The sequence below is a fragment of the Phocoena sinus genome, chromosome 14, assembly GCF_008692025.1.
Source record: "Phocoena sinus isolate mPhoSin1 chromosome 14, mPhoSin1.pri, whole genome shotgun sequence".
Classification (NCBI taxonomy): Eukaryota; Metazoa; Chordata; class Mammalia; order Artiodactyla; family Phocoenidae; genus Phocoena; species Phocoena sinus.
The window spans coordinates 49958714-49981207 of NC_045776.1; the positions used below are offsets into that span (position 1 = coordinate 49958714).

The 22494-nt window shown below is 42.7% G+C and overlaps 1 protein-coding gene across 1 annotated transcript in view; it reads right to left on the minus strand.

Moving 5' to 3' along the window:
* Nucleotides 1-22494, minus strand: part of LAMA3 (laminin subunit alpha 3) — a 245134-nt gene that overhangs the window by 173582 nt on the left and 49058 nt on the right. Inside the window, 6 exon segments of the mRNA XM_032654433.1 lie at nucleotides 4037-4155; nucleotides 7511-7626; nucleotides 10917-11008; nucleotides 13757-13927; nucleotides 15151-15269; nucleotides 16541-16658. Coding sequence (XP_032510324.1) covers nucleotides 4037-4155; nucleotides 7511-7626; nucleotides 10917-11008; nucleotides 13757-13927; nucleotides 15151-15269; nucleotides 16541-16658 — 735 coding nt within the window.

Here is a 22494-nt window from a genome sequence, read left to right on the forward strand (position 1 = left end):
TCCCCTGTCACTGGATTGCTTTGGTACTTTTATCAAAAATAAAATGTCCAGGGGTTTTCCTGGTGGCGCAGTGGTTAAGAATCCTCCTGCCAATGCAGGGGACACGGGTTCGAGCCCTGGTCCGGGAGGATACCACATGCCATAGAGCAACTAATCCTGTGCACCACAACTACTGAGCCTGCGCTCTAGAGCCCACGAGCCACAACTACTGAAGCCCGCGCACCTAGAGCCCGTGCTCTGCAACAAAAGAAGTCATCGCAAAGAGAAGCCCGTGCACCGCAACGAAGAGTAGCCCCTGCTCGCCACAACTAGAGAAAGCCTGCGGGCAGCAACGAAGACCCAATGCAGCCAAAAATAAATAAAATAAAATAAATTAATAAAATAAAATAAAATGTCCACGTGTGAGTGTTTCTGCGCTCCCTGTTCTGCTACACTGATCTATTCTTCTAGTCTTATGTCAATAGCACCATGTTAAGGAGACGAAAGACCTGTATGCAGAAAATTATAAGACACTGATGAAAGAAATTAAAGATGATACAAATAGATGGAGAGATATACCATGTTCTTGGATGGGAAGAATCAACATTGTGAAAATGACTCTACTACCCAAAGCAATCTACAGATTCAATGCAATCCCTATCAAACTACCACTGGCATTTTTCACAGAACTAGAACAAAAAATTTCGCAATTTGTATGGAAACACAAAAGACCTCGAATAGCCAAAGCAATCTTGAGAACGAAAAAAGGAGCTGGAGGAATCAGGCTCCCTGACTTCAGACTATACTACAAAGCAACAGTAATCAAGACAGTATGGTACTGGCACAAAAACAGAAAGATAGATCAGTGGAACAGGATAGAAAGCCCAGAGATAAACCCACGCACATATGGACACCTTATCTTTGATAAAGGAGGCAGGAATGTACAGTGGAGAAAGGACAGCCTCTTCAATAAATGGTGCTGGGAAAACTGGACAGGTACATGTAAAAGTATGAGATTAGATCATTCCCTAACACCATACACAAAAATAAGCTCAAAATGGATTAAAGACCTAAATGTAAGGCCAGAAACTATCAAACTCTTAGAGGAAAACATAGGAAGAACACTCTATGACATAAATCACAGCAAGATCCTTTCTGACCCACCTCCTAGAGTAATGGAAATAAAAACAAAAATAAACAAATGGGACCTAATGAAACTTCAAAGCTTCTGCACAGCAAAGGAAACCATAATCAAGACCAAAAGACAACCCTCAGAATGGGAGAAAACATTTGCAAATGAAGCAACTGACAAAGGATTAATCTCCAAAATTTACAAGCAGCTCATGCAGCTCAATAACAAAAAAACAAACAACCCCATCCAAAAATGGGCAGAAGACCTAAATAGACATTTCTCCAGAGAAGATATACAGAATGCCAACAAACACATGAAAGAATGCTCAACATCATTAATCATTAGAGAAATGCAAATCAAAACTACAATGAGATATCATCTCACACCAGTCAGAATGGCCATCATCAAAAAATCTAGAAAAAATAAATGCTGGAGAGGGTGTGGAGAAAAGGGGACACTCTTGCACTGCTGGTGGGAATGCGAATTGGTTCAGCCACTATGGAGAACAGTATGGAGGTTCCTTAAAAAACTACAAATAGAATTACCATATGACCCAGCAATCCCACTACTGGGCATATACCCTGAGAAAACCAAAATTCAAAAAGAGTCATGTACCAAAATGTTCATTGCAGCTCTATTTACAATAGCCCGGAGATGGAAACAACCTAAGCGCCCATCATCGGATGAATGGATAAAGAAGATGTGGCACATATACACAATGGAATATTACTCAGCCTTAAAAAGAAATTAAACTGAGCTATTTGTAATGAGATGGATAGACCTAGAGTCTGTCATACAGAGTGAAGTAAGTCAGAAAGAAAAAGACAAATACCGTACGCTAACACATATATATGGAATTTAAGGGAAAAAAATGTCATGAAGAACCTAGGGGTAAGACAGGAATAAAGACGCAGACCTACTAGAGAACGGACTTGAGGATATGGGGAGGGGGAAGGGTGAGTTTTGACAGGGCGAGAGAGAGTCATGGACATATACACACTAACAAACGTAGTAAGGTAGACAGCTGGGGGGAAGCAGCCGCAAGGCACAGGGATATTAGCTTCGTGCTTTGTGACAGCCTGGAGGGGTGGGGTGGGGAGAGTGGGAGGGAGGGAGAAGCAAGAGGGAAGACATATGGGAACATATGTATATGTATAGCTGATTCACTTTGTTATAAAGCAGAAACTAACACACCATTGTAAAGCAATTATACCCCAATAAAGATGTTTTAAAAAAAAAAAGTAAATTAAACGATCCAAAAAAAAAAAAAATAGCACCATGTTTTCATTACTGTAGCTTTATAGTTAATATTGAAGTAAGATAATGTAAGTCCTCCAATTTTATTCTGTTTCTTCAAGATGGCTTTGGATATTCTAGGTTGTTTACATAACCATATAAATTTTAGAATCCACTTGTCAACTTCTTTAAAAAAAAAAGAACCTGCATTAACTCTGTAGAGCAATTTGGGGAGAACTGGTATCTTAATAATACTGAATCTTCCAATCCACAAATATATTACATCTTTCTATTTATTTAGTCTTCCTAGATTTCTCTCAGAAAATTTTTTTAGCTTTAATATAGAGGTCTTGCGTGTCTTTTGCTAAATTTATTCCTAAGCATTTTATGTTCTTTGTTACTATTTTTAATTGAATTTTAATTTCATTTTCCTATTGTTTGCTACTAGTATATATAGCTGGTTTTTCTATATTATCATTGTATCCTGCAAAATTACTAAATTCAATTAGTTCTAGTAATTATTTTGTACATTCCTTAGGCTTTTTTACATAAAGAATCATGTCATCTACAAATAGAAACAGTTCTACTTCTTCCTTTCCAATCTTAACACCTTTTGTTTCTTTTTCTTGTCTTATGCAGAGGTTAGGACCTCCAGGGCACTGTTTCACAAAAGCGGTGAAAGCAAGCATCCTTCCTTGTTCCCAGTCTTTAGAAGGAAAGAGTTCAATATTTCATCACTTATATGATGTTAGTTGTAGGGTTTTCATAAATACCCTTCATCAGATTGCAGACAGTCCAGTGCTTCTGCAACTTTAACGTGCACGCAAACCACCTGAAGGTCTCGTAACGCGTAGCTTTAAGAAGATCCTGGGATCTTTCACTTATCCGTGGAACCCTGTGATTTGTAACAAACGTATGACTTATATTTACTTGTATTTTAATTAACTGTGGTGGCAGATGATATAAAATGTGTGGAGTGGCAGACAGGTGGAGAACGGTGGGTCTCTCTAAGGGTGTGTAGCCCTGGTTCCACATAAACGGGCATCTCATGTAAAGAGTGCCTGCTTACTGGCAACGCTAACAAAACATCACTCTCAAAGCACACAAGACAGAATGACAATATAGGCCAAACTCATGAACATTTTACACAAGTTTTAATGAATATCTCAAGGCAAATGTACATATACCCTCCTCTGCCCAACACTCCTCTTACGTAAATTCCAGTGAACCCAATCGCCCTTATAGGAGGGATGAAAAATCCATTTTTCTTATTTAGTGTCAACAGCAGACATCATTGATTGATCATGATATACTTCCTCTAGATTCAGAATCCATTTGAAAATAGGATTTAGAGTCAGCACTGAAGTGGATACCTATTTGCCCTCCTATCTTAGAACCTTTCTAATATAAGATGGATAGCAGTCAGGATGACAGCCAGGAATTCTCCCCTCCATTCAGGCAAAGACCCAAATGAAGAATCTAATCAATGGAGTTTGGACAAACATGCCTCAGTCCATTTTCCCTAAATTACATCCAGCTAACCAAGCTTTCTGTGTACAAAAGTGGAGAAACGGCGTCAGAAAATCCTTAGAATTGCGTATCACTTTCTTGACATCTTTGTAGAGCAGGGCTTACTGAGTGTTCATTGCCTACTGTGACACATTCACGTTGACTTAAATAGTGCCTCACCTGACAGTCAATGCAGACCCCTCCACCTGCATAGATGCCTTGGCTATTCAAGCTTGCCTGCTGCCTCTCAACTTCTGGATCATAGTAACAGTCGATGGCGTGGCCGTGGCAGTTGCATGCTGAAAAAAGAGCATTCTAAGTTAGTACTCCACCGTGACTGTGAGACCCTTAGTAAATTCCCCCAGAGAGTATTGTTGCTACACTGAGCTACAAGAAAGTCTATTCTGGAACACCAGGGATACCCGCAGTGGACAATTTGGGGGACTTTTACACAAAGACCCGCCTATCATCATATGCAATTTATACATTCTTTCATCTGATGTTAAGTGAGAGAGGTTTCTCTTTTGTAAAAAATAAGATATATAATTACAAATTAAGATAAACCAAAATGCCAATTAAGCTTTATGCACAAAGAGGATATTACTACTACTGCTATTGTCAAGAATAACTAAGGGACTTCCCTGGTGGTCCAGTGGTAAAGAATCCGCCTTACAATGCAGGGGACGCAGGTTCAATCCCTGGTCAGAGAACTAAGATGCCACATGCCGCAGAGCAACTAAAGCCCGAGTGCCACAACTACTGAGCTCGTGCACCTCAACTACTGCCTGCACTGCCACCAACTACAGAGCCCATGCGCTCTGGAACCCACGCGCCACAACCAGAGAAGAGAAAAACCACACTGCACAGCTAGAGAGTAGCCCGCGCACCACAACAAAGAGCCTACACGCTGCAACGAAAAAGGATCCTGCGTGCCTCAACAAAGATCCCCCGTGCCACAACTAAGACTCAAGGCAGCCTATAAATTAATTAATTAATAAGAATAACTGAGTTCTTGGTACACTATGCACTATCTCATTTAATCTGCACAATAACTTTCTAAGGGTGGTGCTATTATGCCTATAGCCCAGATAGGGAGTCTGAGGCTTAGAGAGGTTAAGGGACGTGCACATAGTCACAGACTTCACGAGTAAGAGAGGCAGAATCCTGACTTGTCTTTCTGTGACTCCAACACCTATTCCCAGTCAACACTCTAAGCCTTTCATCCCAGCACTATCTACAATAGTGATCAATTGGAAATAATCCTCACATCTAATTATAGGGAAATGGCTAAGCAAACAACAGTATATTTGCTTGCCTGTCAGTTCTATGAAGTCAAGAACTGCTCCTGTTTTGTCTGTAATAGAGCATCGTCCCCAGCACACAGTAAGTACTCAAACACTTTTTAGATACACTTGAATCCAGAGAATGACAATACTATTGAATACGTGCCATCAAAAAAGATGTCAAAGAGTTTTTAATGATATGGGAGAATATTTTAAAATATCAAGTGAAAAAGCTCAGGATGTAAAATTGTATGAATAATATACCCTTGAGCATTTAAAGTGTGCATGAAAAAAAACACGAAAATACCTAACAAAATATTAACAGTGGGGGCTTCCTTGGTGGCGCAGTGGTTGAGAGTCCGCCTGCCGATGCAGGGGACACGGGTTCGTGCCCCGGTCCGGGAGGATCCCACAAGCCGCGGAGCGGCTGGGCCCGTGAGCCATGGCCGCTGAACCTGCGCGTCCGGAGCCTGTGCTCCGCAACGGGAGAGGCCACAGCAGTGAGAGGCCCGCGTACCGCAAAAAAAAAAAAAAAAAAAAAAAAAAAAATATTAACAGTGGCTCTCTCTGGGTAGTAAAAGTATTAATGATTGTACTTTAAAAAAAATTTTCCAAGTTATCTACAAGTAATGTATGATGCTTCTAAAATTAGAAAATATGATTTAAACCCCATTTAGGATTTTCATCATTGCCACGATGAAAAAAGATCTAACAAGCAAAACACTCATTCTCTCTTAGGCAGAATATATATTCACTACATTCCACCTAGATCCAATTTTCCAAGTCTTTCTAGGAATTTATGTGTTTTAATCAAGTTCTCGGATAAATCTATTAGGGTTAGATTTTCAAGTTACCCTGTTTTTAACAGGCTGAGCCCTTTCTTATTTTCATTTCCTCAGTGGTGCCATGATTTTTTAAAAACTTCTCAGCATTTACGTTTACTATGTCAGTTATTTCTTAAGAAGTCTATTTATTTTGAATTGCAGTAACTCAAATGGAATTTAGGAAGCATCTAACAAATATCTTAACAGGTCTGATTTCCATAGGCTGTTTATAATTTTTAACCATTTTGGCAAGTGTAAAAAGGTTAAAAACTTATGAAAGGAAATTATTTAAAATTTGTCATATGTGTTGGAGTGAAGCGTTGCCATTCACTGAGCGGTTCCATTAGTTTGGAAAACTAGCCACACGATGAATGTTGGAATTCATGTGATGACACTTATTCAGTCAAAGTATCCTAAACCAGCACCTGAAAGTATTGGAAGAGATAACCCCTGATTATTACTTTTCCCTCTTTGGGGCCCTATTATCTAGGGGTAAGGAATCAGGAATTCACTGCAAAGGAACCTGTTAACTATGACTCTAAAGTGAGAATGGCCATCCGGGTAACGACCTGGACCTAGAGATCACCTGAGCGTTCACCTTGGGCAACACCTTCCAACAATGTTAGCAACTCTCAAAGCGTGCTCAGAATTCCCCACTGGAAATGCATTTTAAGTAATTTTGCCGGTCACAGAGATCATCAGTCTTATCTCTTAAAGTTACAAGAACTATTTGGCCAGAAAGTATAAAGTATAGATTCTTCCTTACACATCTAGTTCAACGAACCTGTATCCAAACGCCTTTTGGTCATTTCAAAAAAGCAAACCCGTCTTCAAATGCTAAGAATATTCAGAAAAAATAGGCCACAGTCTCCAAAGCCAATAACTAAAAGTTACAAAAATGTTTCCAGCAACTGGAATAAATATATGGCCTTCTAAGAAGATGGGTTTAAAAGAAAATCTTCAGTTGGATGTCATGGGCTTGTTTGTTTAAATAACAGTTTTCTTACTTTATATTGTGCCCATAATTAAAAGCAGCCTCTCCTCTTTCTTCCTTCCTTCCCTGGTCCCCTCCATCCTGCATCCCCCTCAGTCCTATTCCCTCAATACTTCCAGCTCTCTGTTTAGACATCAATCTCACCACCTTCTCTGAATCTCGGTCCTCAGAATAATTAGGATTCCAATCCAGTATCACATCCTGAGAAATGATAAGGGTTTACAATTTAATAGTGGCTGCAACACATTTTAGATTGCTAAAAAGAAAGGCCAATTGTCAAAGCCCAATCCTTGCATATAGTGAATGCTTAATATATATTAACGAGCGTTATTGTTATTTTTGTTCCCATATTTGTATCTGAATTTAGAGTGGGGCACTGTTACCTCCAGTCTGTGAGTTATTTGCTGCATAAGACAATTCTGAGTCCCTAAGACTGACATGATCTCGCCCTCTTCATGAGCATGGGGAAAACACTGCATCAGTCCTCAGAGATGGGGGGATGGGGATCATGGGTGGGGGCCTCGCTTCCTAGCACCGCTCCCCCAGCACTCACCTTCACACTCATTGCTCTGCTCCCGCGTGGCAGGCCGCCAGTGCCTCTGATTGTACCCTGCACAACAGCGATCACATGTCTCTCCACAGGTGTGGTGCTGGCATTCACACCGAAACCTGAGCATGTAGCAAAGCACATCTCAGTTACTGAAAAGTTGTTTGTTTGTTTGTTTGTTTGTTTGAAGTATAAGATCAGTTGCTCCTGTGTGAAAAACTGAGTCATCATGGTCACCCATGGTACCATTGAGTGATTATGAGGACAAAGCACTTTGCATACGCTCTTTCAAGTCCCCCGATCCCGCTTACTATCTCCATTTTACAGGTGGTGACACTAAGATCCGGAGATACTTAAACACTTGCCAAAGGTCAGGAGATGATAAACCGAGGGCCAGATTTCTAACTTAAATTTGTCTGACTCCAAAGTCCCAGCTCTTTCTTCCCTATTATGTTATATAATGATAAATCGACACAGGAGCAAGCAAGTGCTGAGTGTACTGAGGTGTGTTGAATATCAACATCTTCACAAAAATCTAGAGTAGTCCTGTGAGATGGGTCAGGTTTTTTACTTTCAACCCGGGGTCTAGTGCAGAGATTCACCAAATCCAAGAGACAGTTACTAACCAGATCTCAGAGGACCCTGCTCCAAGAGTCCATGCCAGCTCCAACAAACAGCTCCATCACAGGAGCCAAAGCTCAGATTACTCAACAAGGCAATGGAGTAAAGACAAAACTCGACATTCAAAGAACTATACACCTGCCTTAGAACGTTTCTGAGCTAAAATGAAATCGTTGCAGCCATGGTGTTAGATGAGAACTCCAAGCTCTGAGCTTCCATTCGTCTGTGCTTGAAAGAGGATTCAAAACAGAGTCTAAGAAGACCCTTGGCTGTGCCCATGGGGATCCCCTCAACTCTTCTGAGGGGAGGTGGGATGGTTATGCTCCTATGGGAAGGCGTCACGCCTCTCCCAACTCAGCTCCCCGTTAAAGCAAATGGACATAGATTTAACTGGAACAGCTGGAGTCCAAACAGGCTTTTGTCAGAGATGCAGTTTCAGCTCATTGCCAATGACGTGTTTATTTGCAAGCTTAACTGAAAGAATATTTAGGGAAAATTGCTTGAAGAACATATAGTCCTACTACTCTTTTTTTTGTTTGTTTTGGAGGAGGGGTTTACTCTTTTTTTTTGGAGGAGGGGTTTATTGTGGAGTCCAACTACTCTTATAGGGAGATTCACATTGAGCATTGAAAAAGAAAACAGAGCTGGGAACTTGTCTGAATCATATTGTCACTCCCAAATAATTGCTTTTTCTGACTCTCAGCCCAGGTTGATGGTTGATGTAGAAAATTTGTCCTTGCATCAGTTGTAAGGATGTCATTGAAGATGTTGTTGACTGGAGAATCCTCTTCCCGATAGCCACTCCATCCACCTCCAGGTAGATTTCTCATCTGGCCCTAGCATCAACACTCATCTTCTCCTACACAACTGATTGCTTTTTAGATTATGATCATAGTGAAATATGAAACTGAGCAGGTCTCCCTTTCTGAGTTGACTGCCAGGAAGCTCAGAATTAAATCTGTGATCCACCCATGTTTCCATACATCACAGTCAGCGTGGTACCCATGCTTGATTAAATCTTCCTCTGCCTCATCAAGAGGTTCTGCTTGGTTTCTGATTGTCCAGCCGTGGCTCCCTCCATTGTCACTGAATCCCCTTCAATATAAGATTTTTTCCTATTCACGGAGGCCGCCATGAGTCATTTGTGCAGGTCACAACAGGCAGGGGGAGGCAAGGCAGTTGTGCTGATACAGACCAGTGGCAAACTGAGCCTTTCACTGAGGGATGGGGAGACAGCCTCTCCACTCACACACACTGGGAGCAGTAAACTGCTCAGTGCAGAACCCCCCAGGTCTGCCAAGGGCACGGGGCTCGGCAGCTCTTCCAAGTGGGAAGCTCAACCCCTCTCCGATGACTTCTCCTCCTCTCCCAGGTGGTACCACTTTATCTCAGGCTCAGGGACCAAGAGTGACCTCTTTTCTCCCCTCTCGCTCCAACTCAGGTCTTCCCTGACCCGGCTTCTAGTGCCTTAGGGCCTACCCTTCAGGAGTCTACATGGCAGCGATGGTTTAATCATTAATAAGCTCCTTGCTGATTAAGGGCTAGTCAGTTGATGGATTCACACTGCTATCTCAGAGAGCACCACCGGATCCCCAAAGGAGGGCTGACAGCCTTAGGGATTGTTTCTAGACAGGGAGAAGGGCGCCACAAACTTACCACGCAAGTTGGTAGCTGGCGCCTCTGCCTGACCATGAAGCTAGGCCTTATGATGTACAAACCGGAATTTGACTAACAGTAAAATGTACCCCTGGTAAATGCTGCTCGTGTGGAATTGGAGACTTTAAATAAAACATTGAGAGACAACCATTACTATATCCAGCGTCTGGTAATTTCCAGCCCTTCAAAGTATCCTTCCTAAGGTGATAACACGAGTGTATACAATTGCACAACACAATATTTGAGATCCATGCATCTTACTGTATGTGAAATATACCTCAATTAAAAGCAAAACAGTGTTACACCCATGTTCATAGCAGAATTATTCACCATAGCTAAAGGATGGCAGTAACCTACGTGTCCATCAACAGATGAACGGGTAAGCAAAACGTGGTGTATATATAATGAAATATTATTCAGCCTTAAAAAGGAAGGCAATTCTGACACGTGCTATAGTGAGGACAGTATATGCTAAGTGAAGCAAGCCAGTCACAAAAAGACAAATATTGTGTGATTCCACTTGTACAAGGCACTTAGAGTAGCGAAATTCATAGGGCAGAATGCTGTTGCCAGGGGCTGCTGGGAGGAGGGAATGCAGAGCTGCTGTTTCATGTGCACAGAGTTGAAGTTCTACACAATGAAAAGAGTGCTTGCCTGCACAACCACCTCAGTGAGCTGGACACGAGTGAACTTAAACCACGCCCACTTAAGAATGGTTAAGACGGTACACTTTATATTATGTGCACGTCACCACTTTTAAAGATGAAAAAGGATTTGGATCTCACTAGACCAGGGATGACAAACAAATATTATTTCTCTTGCCAACTCTACTCAATTATTTGTGGCTGCCTGGGGCACTGTCTGGAGCAGGGGTGGGGGAAGGGGGCCTGGGTGGCTCTGTACCTGATCATGCATAGAGTGCTGTGATTGATTAACTATGTCTGCTATGGGCTGGTTGCAGGTGAGAGGGAAGTGTCGGGGTGGAGGAGGGGAGACATACACATCACCTACTTGTCGGCATGGCAACATTCTTGTTGCGGGCAGGAACTTAGGAAGTGTTTAACAGGATGCAAACGTCTACTGAAACAATTAGATTTACGCATAGAAAGCTGAAAAATCTGTACAATGTACTCACAGTTTTTCAGGATTGTTTGCACTGCACACTTCAGCGTGGCCATTGCAAACACACTGCCCACCGATGCTGATATCCTTTATGCTATAATAATACTATAGAACAGAAAAGCGAACGTGTCAGTTTTACTAAACCCCAACGTAAACTTTCCTTTCCTAACCTTTAACATACATCTGTATTGACCCCGCTTCCTTCCATCCTGTACTCCTGAGCCTCCCTCAACACAAAAGGGAGCCACGTTTGGGTGTAACTTTTCTTACAAAGCAAATACATTCCCCAATCAAACTGAATAGCCCACTGCTGAATTTGTCCATTTTTAAAAATCAAATGCTTTAAATGCACGGAGGGAAATGACCTCGGACAAGAATCATACCCTACAGCCTTTGGGAAAGGGATTAAGGGCTTCCTAGTTTCTCTTTTTTTTTTTAATGTAAATCTGAGTTCCATAAATTGGACATATCTGTTTACCAAAAAACATCATTTTTATAACAAAAATTTTGTAACTACTGTGTTTAGGCTTCAGGAAAGGAGAGACTATTCACAAAGATGGATCAGATACAGCGCTGAGACTGGCAGGACCCGCTAGCAGTTGCGGAAGCCTTGCTAGGTCAGGGTTAATCAAAGCCAAAGGCAGAGGTTCAAGCTCCAAAAGGCCAGACAGTTTCAGACCCAGCTGAGGCTCGGTCCCTAGACCAGGCCAGCGGTATGCATAGGACATCTCGTGGACCAGGCATGTCCCCAGCATGGTGGAGGCCTCTCCACTTGGGACCGTAGGTGGCCCCATCCGCCAGCTCCCTTACTTCTCAGACTTGGCAGGAGGCACAGGACTCAGTAAGGAATTCAGAGGGTGTGAAATCATCTTTCTCATTGAGGTCGGGCCACCACTGAGAATATCGGTCAGTGAGGAAGTCTGTGAATTCACAGGGACAAGAGGGGTTTTGTATCTTTTTGTTGTTGCTGAGATTAGTCATCCTAAACCTCCCCACAGTCACTCAGGGCTGGAGTTCTGCTCTGATGTCCTCCCTAAAAGCTGTTAAGTGTCTTAGCTTCCCGGCAACGTCTTACTTAGTCTAAAGGCATCAACAATCCCTCTTGTTAATATGGATAAAATTCAGTATTGGAGGGCTTCTGTGACAAGTTCACACTCAGAAGCTTTCATGCTGATGACCACAGAAATTTCTCTCTACACGTGGGTTAGGGCAGCAGCGGCGAGAGAGAAGCCCTCCATCAGCCCTCACCCCAGCACACATGATACGTGTGATAGGACACCTGGTATTCTGGCTCGTCCACTTAAAGAAGCAACCTAGACCGCTGGGGAGGGAGTGTCAAGATTATATATGTGATGCACTCCACAAAAAATTACTTAACAGAGAAGACTACATTCACCTAAGTGAAAAGAAATCTACATACATACGAGTACCAATCTTGCAACCCTAAAAAGACCAAAAAAAAAAAGCGGTGAGGTACATTTGTGGCGAGGCTCCAAAACACCTGGAGGAATGGAAACGCAGTCTGGCTACAGTCGATCAGAAAGCCCAGCTCGCCCTTGTAAATTGCGTTCTTGGATCCAGTTGTAGTTCGCACATACAACAGCTCAGAGGGAGCTAAGGGGGCTTAAAAAGTCAGAAAACAGGGCTTCCCTGGTGGCGCAGTGGTTGGGAGTCTACCTGTTGATGCAGGGGACACGGGTTCGTGCCCCGGTCCGGGAAGATCCCACATGACGCGTAGCGGCTCGGCCCGTGAGCCATGGCCGCTGAGCCTGCGCATCCGGAGCCTGTGCTCCGCAACGGGAGAGGCCACAGCAGTGAGAGGCCCGCGTACCGCAAAAAAAAAAAAAAAGGTCAGAAAACAGGCCACCTACACTCCAGATGACTGGCCTTTTTGGAAAATGCTCCAAACTGTAGCAAAACCTAACGTTTCTCTCTCCCTTCCTTTCCCAGCTCCCTGACTTACTTCCCTAAGAAGCCAAACTCTAGAAGGTAAGCTGGCACCTTCCATTCACCCTCCCAGGCCCACTCTCCAGCCCTCTCCACCCTGCCCTTTGCCCTGGGGCTAAACTTTATGGGATGACAAGGGCCTCTTGCTCTCTGGCCTCCTGTTAGGTTTGACCATTGGGAGGAACTGGGAGGGAATCAGAGGGTGGGAGAAGAGTAAGCTCGGGGTATTTATTCTGCTGGTTCCCTCTGTGCCCAGGCGACAGGGTACCGTCCTGACACTGAGAGTAAACGATGTTCATCTAACCCTAGTGGAGAGTACTGCCACTCACCAATGCCCACACCCCTCTGCTTTGGCTCGATTACATTACCCAGCCTCCTGCATCTCCACGGGGCTCTACGACCAGTTCCTGCCAATGGAAGTGAGCTCTGTGGTTAGGAGATGGTTCCTCCCTATGTTCTTTCTCTCTTCCCTTATCTGCTGACCAGGTGCAGGAGGGGCAGAGGAGGACCCTGAGGTCCTACAGGATGGCTGTGCCTCTACAGAGAAACAGCCTGGTTCCCTGAATAACTGTGTGGAGCTGATCCCACCTGCTGACCCACATTAGACCGTGACATGAGCGAAAAATTAACCTTTATTGTGCTCGCCTCTGAGACTTGGGGACTATTTGTTATAATAGCAGACTAATACCAGGATGGCTGTCCTCTTTTGCCTTTCATCTTCTCTGAATATGATCTGTCTTTAACCACCAAACTTCTAAGCTATACCTAATATTTCAGACGAGAACGACTCTTATGCCTATGACATTACTGGCTATAAAGTTTACTTGAAGGAGTTCGAGGCAATGAATTTGATAAGCAAACAAGGTACCAAAAGCTGCTGTCTTGGCACGTCAAAGCACTACTCACCCGCCGAGTGACGGTTGGATCTCTCTGTGCTTTGGAGATGAGGTGTCCAAGAAGAGTGTTGGTTCGGAGAAAACGCAGGCGGATGTTCGTCGCCTTGGTGAACTCCCTCAGGGTGTGAGAGAAAGTAAAATTTTTTGCGCCTGGACGACCATTTATCAAGGACACCACAACCTAAAAGAACCACACACACATAGAGGGGGGAAAAAGTCCTTTTATCAAAATGTAGCTGCAAGTAACTAAAAATAACTCACATGCCCCCGAACACTTACTTGGTTTCTTTGAGTCATTAGATGTTCCAAAACCTGGGCTCTCAGGTTTTGTAAATCATTTCATTTACAAACCCTTTGTTCTATCACTGTCATTGTGGGGCTATACACACTATGAAATGTTCAAAGTATAACATTAAGATATACAAATATAAAGAAACAATTTTTGTCAAGCTGCATCAAAGAAACAAAGCTAAAGTAATCTAAAATCCCGAAAGAGGGTGAAAAAAGGAAGTCTTTGGATATAAAGTTGACAGTGAACAGGACAAAAAAAAGTCTACGTAAAACCCAGGTTTAGGTTTTTTTTGGCCACACTGCACAGCATGCGTGACCTTAGTTCCCCGACCAGGGATCGAACCCGCATCCCCCTGCAGTGGAATCGCGAAGTCTTAACCACTGGACCGTTAGGGGAGTCCCCCAGGTTTTGTTTTAAAGCTTGAGGCGATGAAGTCCAAGTCCCAGCCAGTTACTGAGACATGAAACACTGACCGATCACTGGAAGATACTAGATACAGCTGCTCAGGAAAGATCTCTCTACTTAAGGAGAACGAGACTGACACCCTTTAAAGAAGTTCATTTGAAACTCATTCCATGGGATGCTTCTCTGATTTTCCCCACTCTCTTTTCTCATCTTCCCTAACAACAGCCTGGCTGACTTCATAAGGACCACATGCAACCCCAATGAGACAGCAATTGTTTTCTCCCCTACAAATGATGCCCATCCTGCCAAAAAGGATCAGGGATTAGTTCTGCCACCAACCCCTCCTCTCCCCACTCTTACAGGAGGTAATGTGCTGGTGAAGCAGTGGGAGCGTTCTTCACCACAATCACCAGTGACCCACTTTCTAAATAGTCCACCAGAAGAAAGAGTTCAAGACCTGTGGGCCGTGAATCCAGAATCCTGAATTCCCAAGGAAAATTAGACCTCAAATAGAATTTGCAATGTCAATCATACCTCAATTTAAAAAACAAGATTTCCAACCCAACTCAATCTGGGAGTCTTCGATGTGATTCCTTTCCATCTATGTTAGATTTCCTTGAAAGTGCAAGTTTCACAATTATGAAAAATGTGGCATCTTCATGTTCACTTCTGAGTCTTATCTCTCAAGGCCTCCCAAATCTACTTACCTCACCATTCTCCAATGGCACGATCCGGGAGTAATCAGTAGTACAAAGTACATCATCGTCTCGTGTGATCGCCCTATTTGCTTCCTGTCCAAATTGTTCCAAACAGTCTACTTTAGAATCTAGGAAGAAAACATGTTAGTACTGTAAAATAAAATATTATCATCTTGCTGTAAATCTCTTAAGAAATCTTATGTTTACTTAAGAATATACGTGAAAAGGGAAAGAACAGAGAAGCATTTAAGATTTTTAGACAGAAGCTTAGAATGAAATTCTTAATTCACGAAAGAAAATACCAAGCCATTTCAGGCCACGTGACTTTCAACAGAAATGTCTGGAGATATGGTTCTAAATCCTCATTCCTCATTAGGCAAGTTTACCCTCTAAGGAGCATCCCTGGAAAACCCAATGCCTTTGTAAGCCAAATTCCTGTCCACCTCAATTTGTCACAGGGTTCAGAGACCCAGACATTCTTCATTAGTGAAAAACACAAGGTCAAGGTAAGTAATGTGAAAGGTAGGATCCATAAAGATGGAGCTTAGTTCCTAATTCTACATAAAAGGAAATGGACTGGGACTTCTCTGGTGGCGCAGTGGTTAAGACTCCACGGTCCCAACGCAGGGGGCCTGGGTCTGCTTCCTGGTCAGGGAACTAGATCCCACATGAATTGCCACAACTAAGAGCCCGCATGCCTCAACTAAGGAGCCCGCCTGCTGCAACTAAGACCCGGCACAACCAAATAAATAAATAAAATATCTTTAAAAATAGGGACTTCCCTGTGGCGCAGTGGTTAAGAATCCGCCTGCCAATGCAGGGGACACAGGTTGGATCCCTGGTCCAGGAAAATCCCATGTGCCGTGGAGCAACTAAGCCCATACGCCACAACTACTGAGTTCTCGTGCCACAACTACTGAAGCCCGTGTGCTTAGAGCCCATGCTCCACAACAGAAGCCACCAAAATGAGAAGTACACATACTGCAACAAAGAGCAGCCCCCGCTCACAGCAACTAGAGAAAGCCCACATGCAGCAACGAAGACCCAACGCAGCTAAAAATAAATAAATACAATAAATAAAAATTTTAAAATATATATATATTAAAAAAAAGGAAATGGACTGAAGCTATGGCCCAGTTATAGGTACACTGCTTCCCCCTAAATAGTAGCAAGAACCATTATCGTAAGAGGCGTTTCAACCCCAGTTATACATGTGTATCCTTGGAATTCATGCAAGTACGCTTGAGAAATAGGGATGTTCCAAGGGTAACCTAGAAAGTTAAAATTGACCAGCCCCTGACGAGCCACACTGAGAGACTAATTTTCTACTTAAACCCACAGTCTTGATCTGCTGCCAATAATGCAAACCCCTCATAACATGGTAGGCTAGATTACTTACGAGCAAAATATTGCCAAGGTGAGTAGGTGCTTCCGAAGTCGACGGATCTTTCCAAGACCCAAAGATCAGGGCGAGGAGAATTTGCAAATTTGATTAAAATATAGGCCACCTGGAAAAGCTGATAAAGCAAAGGACATACAGTTACTCAAGTCGCCACATCTGTCCACACCCTCCATCATCTCTATATGATGCTGGTTCCCAAGGCAATACATCTAGCCACACCTCTCCCAAGATCCAGATCCCATTTCTAACTGCCTACTGGACATCTCTAATTGGATGCAGCCTCTCAAGCTTATCATGCTCAAAACCAAAATAATCATTTTTTCTCTTTCCACTGAATCTATACATTAATCTTTGTCACATCTTAATCATTATACCCTTGAATTTCAACCAGGCTACACAGCACCTTCAAGTCTGTACATTCAGAGAAGTCTGATGTCAAACAACAATCATCGTGGGCTAAGCTCTTCCAGGAGCAAGAGCCGGTAGTACAGCCCTGAGCGTCTCCCGCGAGTGACACAGCCCTGGTTCCAGATCTTGGAGAGCTCACGGCTGCAGACCTGAGACCTGAGCGGCCGCTTGGTAGAGTGTAGCACCTCCTTCTCCTGTGCCATCTCCACTCAGCCCCTCTTTTCCTGATTTCTCTCCCTCTTACTGATTTTCTTGTTCATCCTCATCACTCTTTGCCCACGGCCAGGACAATGCAAACGTATGGGAGACATGAAGCGCGGCTTTGGTCCAGTTTCTTCATCCTCCCACTCTTGAATCCCAGTATGCCTCCATGATGGACCCCAGGAGTCCCTGCAGTCCACTCCCACCCCCTTCCCTCAAAACTTATATCTGGCTTGACTTGTGAACCCTGAGAGTCCATATGCTTAGCAAAGTGCCTAGTATGAGTTCATTGTTCATGACAATGAACATGGGTGTTAAACAAATCTGCTAACATGTTAAGAAGTGGGGATTATCCCCACCCCGCCACTCCCCAAGCCCAAGGAAGAGATTCCACAGTGACTTTCAGGAGAAGACTCTGCCACCTTATTAACTAGCCCAGTAGAGCCATTTGAACAATGAGCTCATCTAGTTAGAGAGAGAGGCAGTACTCAGACCCTGTGGGATCCTTTTATTTCTTAGGGAAAAAAATATAAGGGATTTTCATCTGTATATTTTTCACATACGATAGTATGGTAAGAGTCACACACACACACACACACACATATATATATATATATATTTTTTTTTTTTTTTTTTTTGCTGTACACGGGCCTCTCACCGTCGTGGCCTCTCCCGTTGCGGAGCACAGGCTCCGGACGTGCAGACTCAGCGGCCATGGCTCATGGGCCCAGCCGCTCCGTGGCATGTGGGATCTTCCCGGACCGGGGCACAAACCCGCGTCCCCTGCATCGGCAGGCGGATTCTCAACCACTGCGCCACCAGGGAAGCCCCCATATATATTTTTTTAAGTCTCAGAGCTACTAGTTGATTGTGAATGTTCCCAACTCGTCACTAGAAGCCAAAATCTCTAGGGCAATGGTTCTCAAATTTTAGCCTCAAGATACCTTTATATTTTTAAAAATTATGGAGGACTTTCAAAAGCTTTTCTTTACGTGGGCTATATCTATTAATTAAGAAATACCATATTAAAAATTAAGACTGAGAAATTTTTAAAATACATACTACTAATTCATTTAAAATAATAAACCATTACATGTTAACATAAATACCATATTTTATGGAAAAAATACTATATTTTCCAAAACACAAAAATTATAGTGAGAAGAATGGCTTTGATTTACATTTTTAAAATCTCTTTCAATGTCTGCCTTCATAGAAAACAGCTGGATTCTCATAGCCACTTCTTCAGTTTGTTGTAATACGTTGTTTTGTTTGAAGTATTTGAAGAAAATCTGGCCTCCCATAGATCTGTAATAGGAAAAAGGACCTAAGAGTTTGTGGACCTCCTGAAAGGTCTTGGGAACCCCATGGGTTCTCAACCGCACTTTGAGAACCACTGATCTTGGTCACAGAGATTATCCTTTGCTCTAAGAAGCCCCTTTGCTTACTTCTCTGTGGAAGGAAGAATTGTCACACCAATTAGTGAAAACCTTAAGTTCAGCCAGTTTTGTCTCAAACACTTGCTCTTTGATCTTGAAAAATCTGCTTCCCTGGGTTCAGATTAACGCTCTCAGATTGTCTACCCATCCTTGGAAAAAAATGATCCGACCTCATGTAAGGTAGCAGGATACAAAATTAATGTACAGAAATCTCTTGCATTCCTATACACTAATGACAAAAAATTGGAAAGAGAAATTAAGGAAACACTCCCATTTACCATTGCAACAAAGAGAGTAAAATACCTAGGAATAAACTTACCTAAGTAGACAAAAGACCTGTATGCAGAAAACTATAAGACACTGATGAAAGAAATTAAAGATGATACAAACAGATGGAGAGCTATACCATGTTCTTGGATTGGAAGAATCAACTTTGTAAAAATGACTGTACTACCCAAGACAATCTACAGAGTCAATGCATCCCTATCAAACTACCAATGGCATTTTTCACAGAACTAGAACAAAAAATTTCTCAATTTGCATGGAGACATAAAAGACCCTGAATAGCCAAATAATCCTGAGAAAGAAAAATGGAACTGGAGGAATCAGGCTCCCTGTCTTTAGACTATACTACAAAGCTACAGTAATCAAGACAGTATGGTAGTGGCACAAAAACAGAAATATAGATCAATGGAAAAGGATAGAAAGCCCAGAGATAAACCCACGCACCTATGGTCTCTTATCTTTGATAAAGGAGGGAAGAATATACAATGGAGAAAAGACAGCCTCTTCAACTGAGAAAACTGGACAGCTACATGTAAAAGAATGAAATTAGAACACTTCCTAACACCATACACAAAAATAAACATAGGCAGAACACTCTATGACATAAATCACATCAAGATCCTTTTTGACCCACCTCCTAGAGAAAGGGAAATAAAAAGGAAAATAAACAAATGGGACCTAATGAAACTTCAAAGCTTTTGCACAGCAAAAGAAACCATAAACAAGACAAAAAGACAACCCTCAGAATGGGAGAAAATATTTGCAAACAAAGCAACTGACAAAGGATTAATCTCCAAAATATACAAGCAGGTCATGCAGCTCAATATCAGAAAAACAAACAACCCAATCCAAAAATGGGCAGAAGACCTAAATAGACATTTCTCCAAAGAAGATATACAGATTGCCAACAAACACATGAAAGGATGCTCAACATCACTAATCATTAGAGAAATGCAAATCAAAAACACAATGAGGTATCACCTCACACCAGTCAGAATGGGCATCATCAAAAAATCTAGAAACAATAAGTGCTGGAGAGGGTGTGGAGAAAAGGGAACCCTGTTGCACTGTTGGTGGGAATGTAAATTGATACAGCCACGATGGAGAACAGTACGGAGGGTCCTTAAAAAACTAAAAATAGAACTACCATATGACCCAGCAATCCCACTACTGGGCATATACCCTGAGAAAACCATAATTCAAAAAGAGACATGTACCACAATGTTCATTGCAGCACTATTTACAATAGCCAGGACATGGAAGCAACCTAAGTGTCCATCGACAGATGAATGGAGAAAGAAGATGTGGTACATATATACAATGGAATATTACTCAGCCATAAAAGGAAACGAAATTGAGTTATCTGTAGTGAGGTGGATGGACATAGAGTCTGTCGTACAGAGTGAAGTAATACAGAGTGAAGTAAGAGAGAAAGAGAAAAACAAATACCATATGCTAACACATATATATGGAATCTAAAAAAAAAAAGGTTCTGATGAACCTAAGGGCGGGACAGGAATAAAGATGCAGACATAGAGAATGGACTTGAGGACACAGGGAGGGGGAAGGGTAAGCTGGGACGAAGAGACAAAGTGAGAGTGTAGCACTGACATATATACACTACTAAATGTAAAATAGATAGCTAGTGGGAAGCAGCTGCATAGCACAGGGAGGTCAGCTCGGTGCTTTGTGACCACCTAGAGCGGTGGGATGGGGAGGGTGGGAGGGAGACGTGAGAGGGAGGTGAGATGGGGATATATGTATACGTATAGCTGATTCACTTTGTTATACAGCAGAAACTAACACAACATTGTAAAGCAATTATACACCAATAAAGATGCTAAAAAAAAAAAAAAGCTAGTTAGGAATTGTAAGGTACTCTGAAAACCATAAAGCACACCTAAAGGAAAGAGAAATAATTTCCAGAATACATGTATCATTATTACATAGTGAAGCAATTCATAGGAAACCCAAGAACTCCCGGTTTAGAAAATCAGAACAAATATATTTCCCTAAAGACTGCACATTTCTCTTAGACCATATCAAAATAAGACTGCTTTTAGATATGTAAGAGAGAATACAAATAAAACATTTTTGGGCTTCCCTGGTGGCGCAGTGGTTGAGAGTCCACCTGCCGATGCAGGGGACACGGGTTCGTGCCCCGGTCTGGGAAGATCCCACATGCCGCGGAGCGGCTGGGCCCGTGAGCCATGGCCGCTGAGCCTGCGCGTCCGGAGCCTATGCTCCACAACGGGAGAGGCCACAACAGTGAGAGGCCCACGTACCGCTAAAAAAGAAACATTTTTGGATACAGGAATCATTTAAAACATTCTTAATCTCTTCCATCAAAATCCTATAATCATAGCATGTCCCCTGAAAACCCTATTTATTTAATAGTGTGTGACCTAATGGTTACTATGTTCTAGGTACTATGTCAAGCACCTCAGAAACATTCGCACAATGAAAGTGGGATTTTATTAACCCCACTTTACAGATGAGGAATGTGTGACTTCGAGAGGTGAAATAATGTGTCCACATCTTGCAGGTGTAAAAGTCCACCACCTTTGTATAGTCTACTCACTGATCATTAGCAATGCCACTGAACCTGATAAGATACTTAATATTTAACCTGTTTCATCCTGGGGAAAATAACTCTCAAAGAAGTTCTAAACATCTTTATTTCCAAATATGCTAAAAGTCCATTACAGGGAGTCCAGAGGTAGGGAGCTCTGTGATAATACATCTCGATGGTTATTTGAGCGTGTTGGTTTCTAAAGCTGCACTTTCTGCTAGTACAAATCCCCATAAATGAAATAGCCTTGGTAGCTCAGAGGGCACCTCTCTTTGTTTTGTTTCATCCTGTCTGAGATAACATGTGATCCCTTTAAGGCAGCACATCAGTTAAAAATCCCACATCTAGCAGCAAGGGGAGGCATGCCACAGTGTGTCCCTTCTGCATGTTACATAAACCTGCCGCCCAGACCTAATTCAATAAGCTCTGGGATTCCACCAACTCATCTTCCAGCACCTACCAGACAGGACTTTCCACTCCAAAATGCTTCCCTCCCATTTTCATCTTAGGAACTCGATTCTGAGATTCCTCAGCGCAGGATTACATGTCCTGACGCTGGAAGGCTGCCTTTCATTCTCATTGAGCCCATCTGCACTGACAGACCCTGTTTCTCTCTCCCTGCCACTGTGGTGCAACTTGCAGTGGCTTCTTGCCAAGCACTCCAGCTCTGCAGCCAATCTCCCCTCGATGTATAGATTCAAAATGGTGCTGAGAGGCGGCCTCCGGAGTGGGTTCACAGGGGGTTCACGCATGTTAAACCAACAGGTATGGATTTATTCTCTTCTACTTGATAATTTTAAATGCTGTGCCTTCTAAATGGCTCCTTCTGTTAAACCCGTTATCGGTTACTTATGTTTGCTCTTTGATCACTCAACATACTTCAAAGCACGCCTGAGTGACACTTGAGATGCATGGATGTAAATGAGGGCCCTTTACGAAACAAGAAAGCACCAGGCAGTGGAGTCACTAGAAGCAGAAAAGCAAAGGCCAAGCTGTGCATTTTCGGAGAAACAACGTTTGGGAGTTAAGGTAAGGAGGGAAAAGTG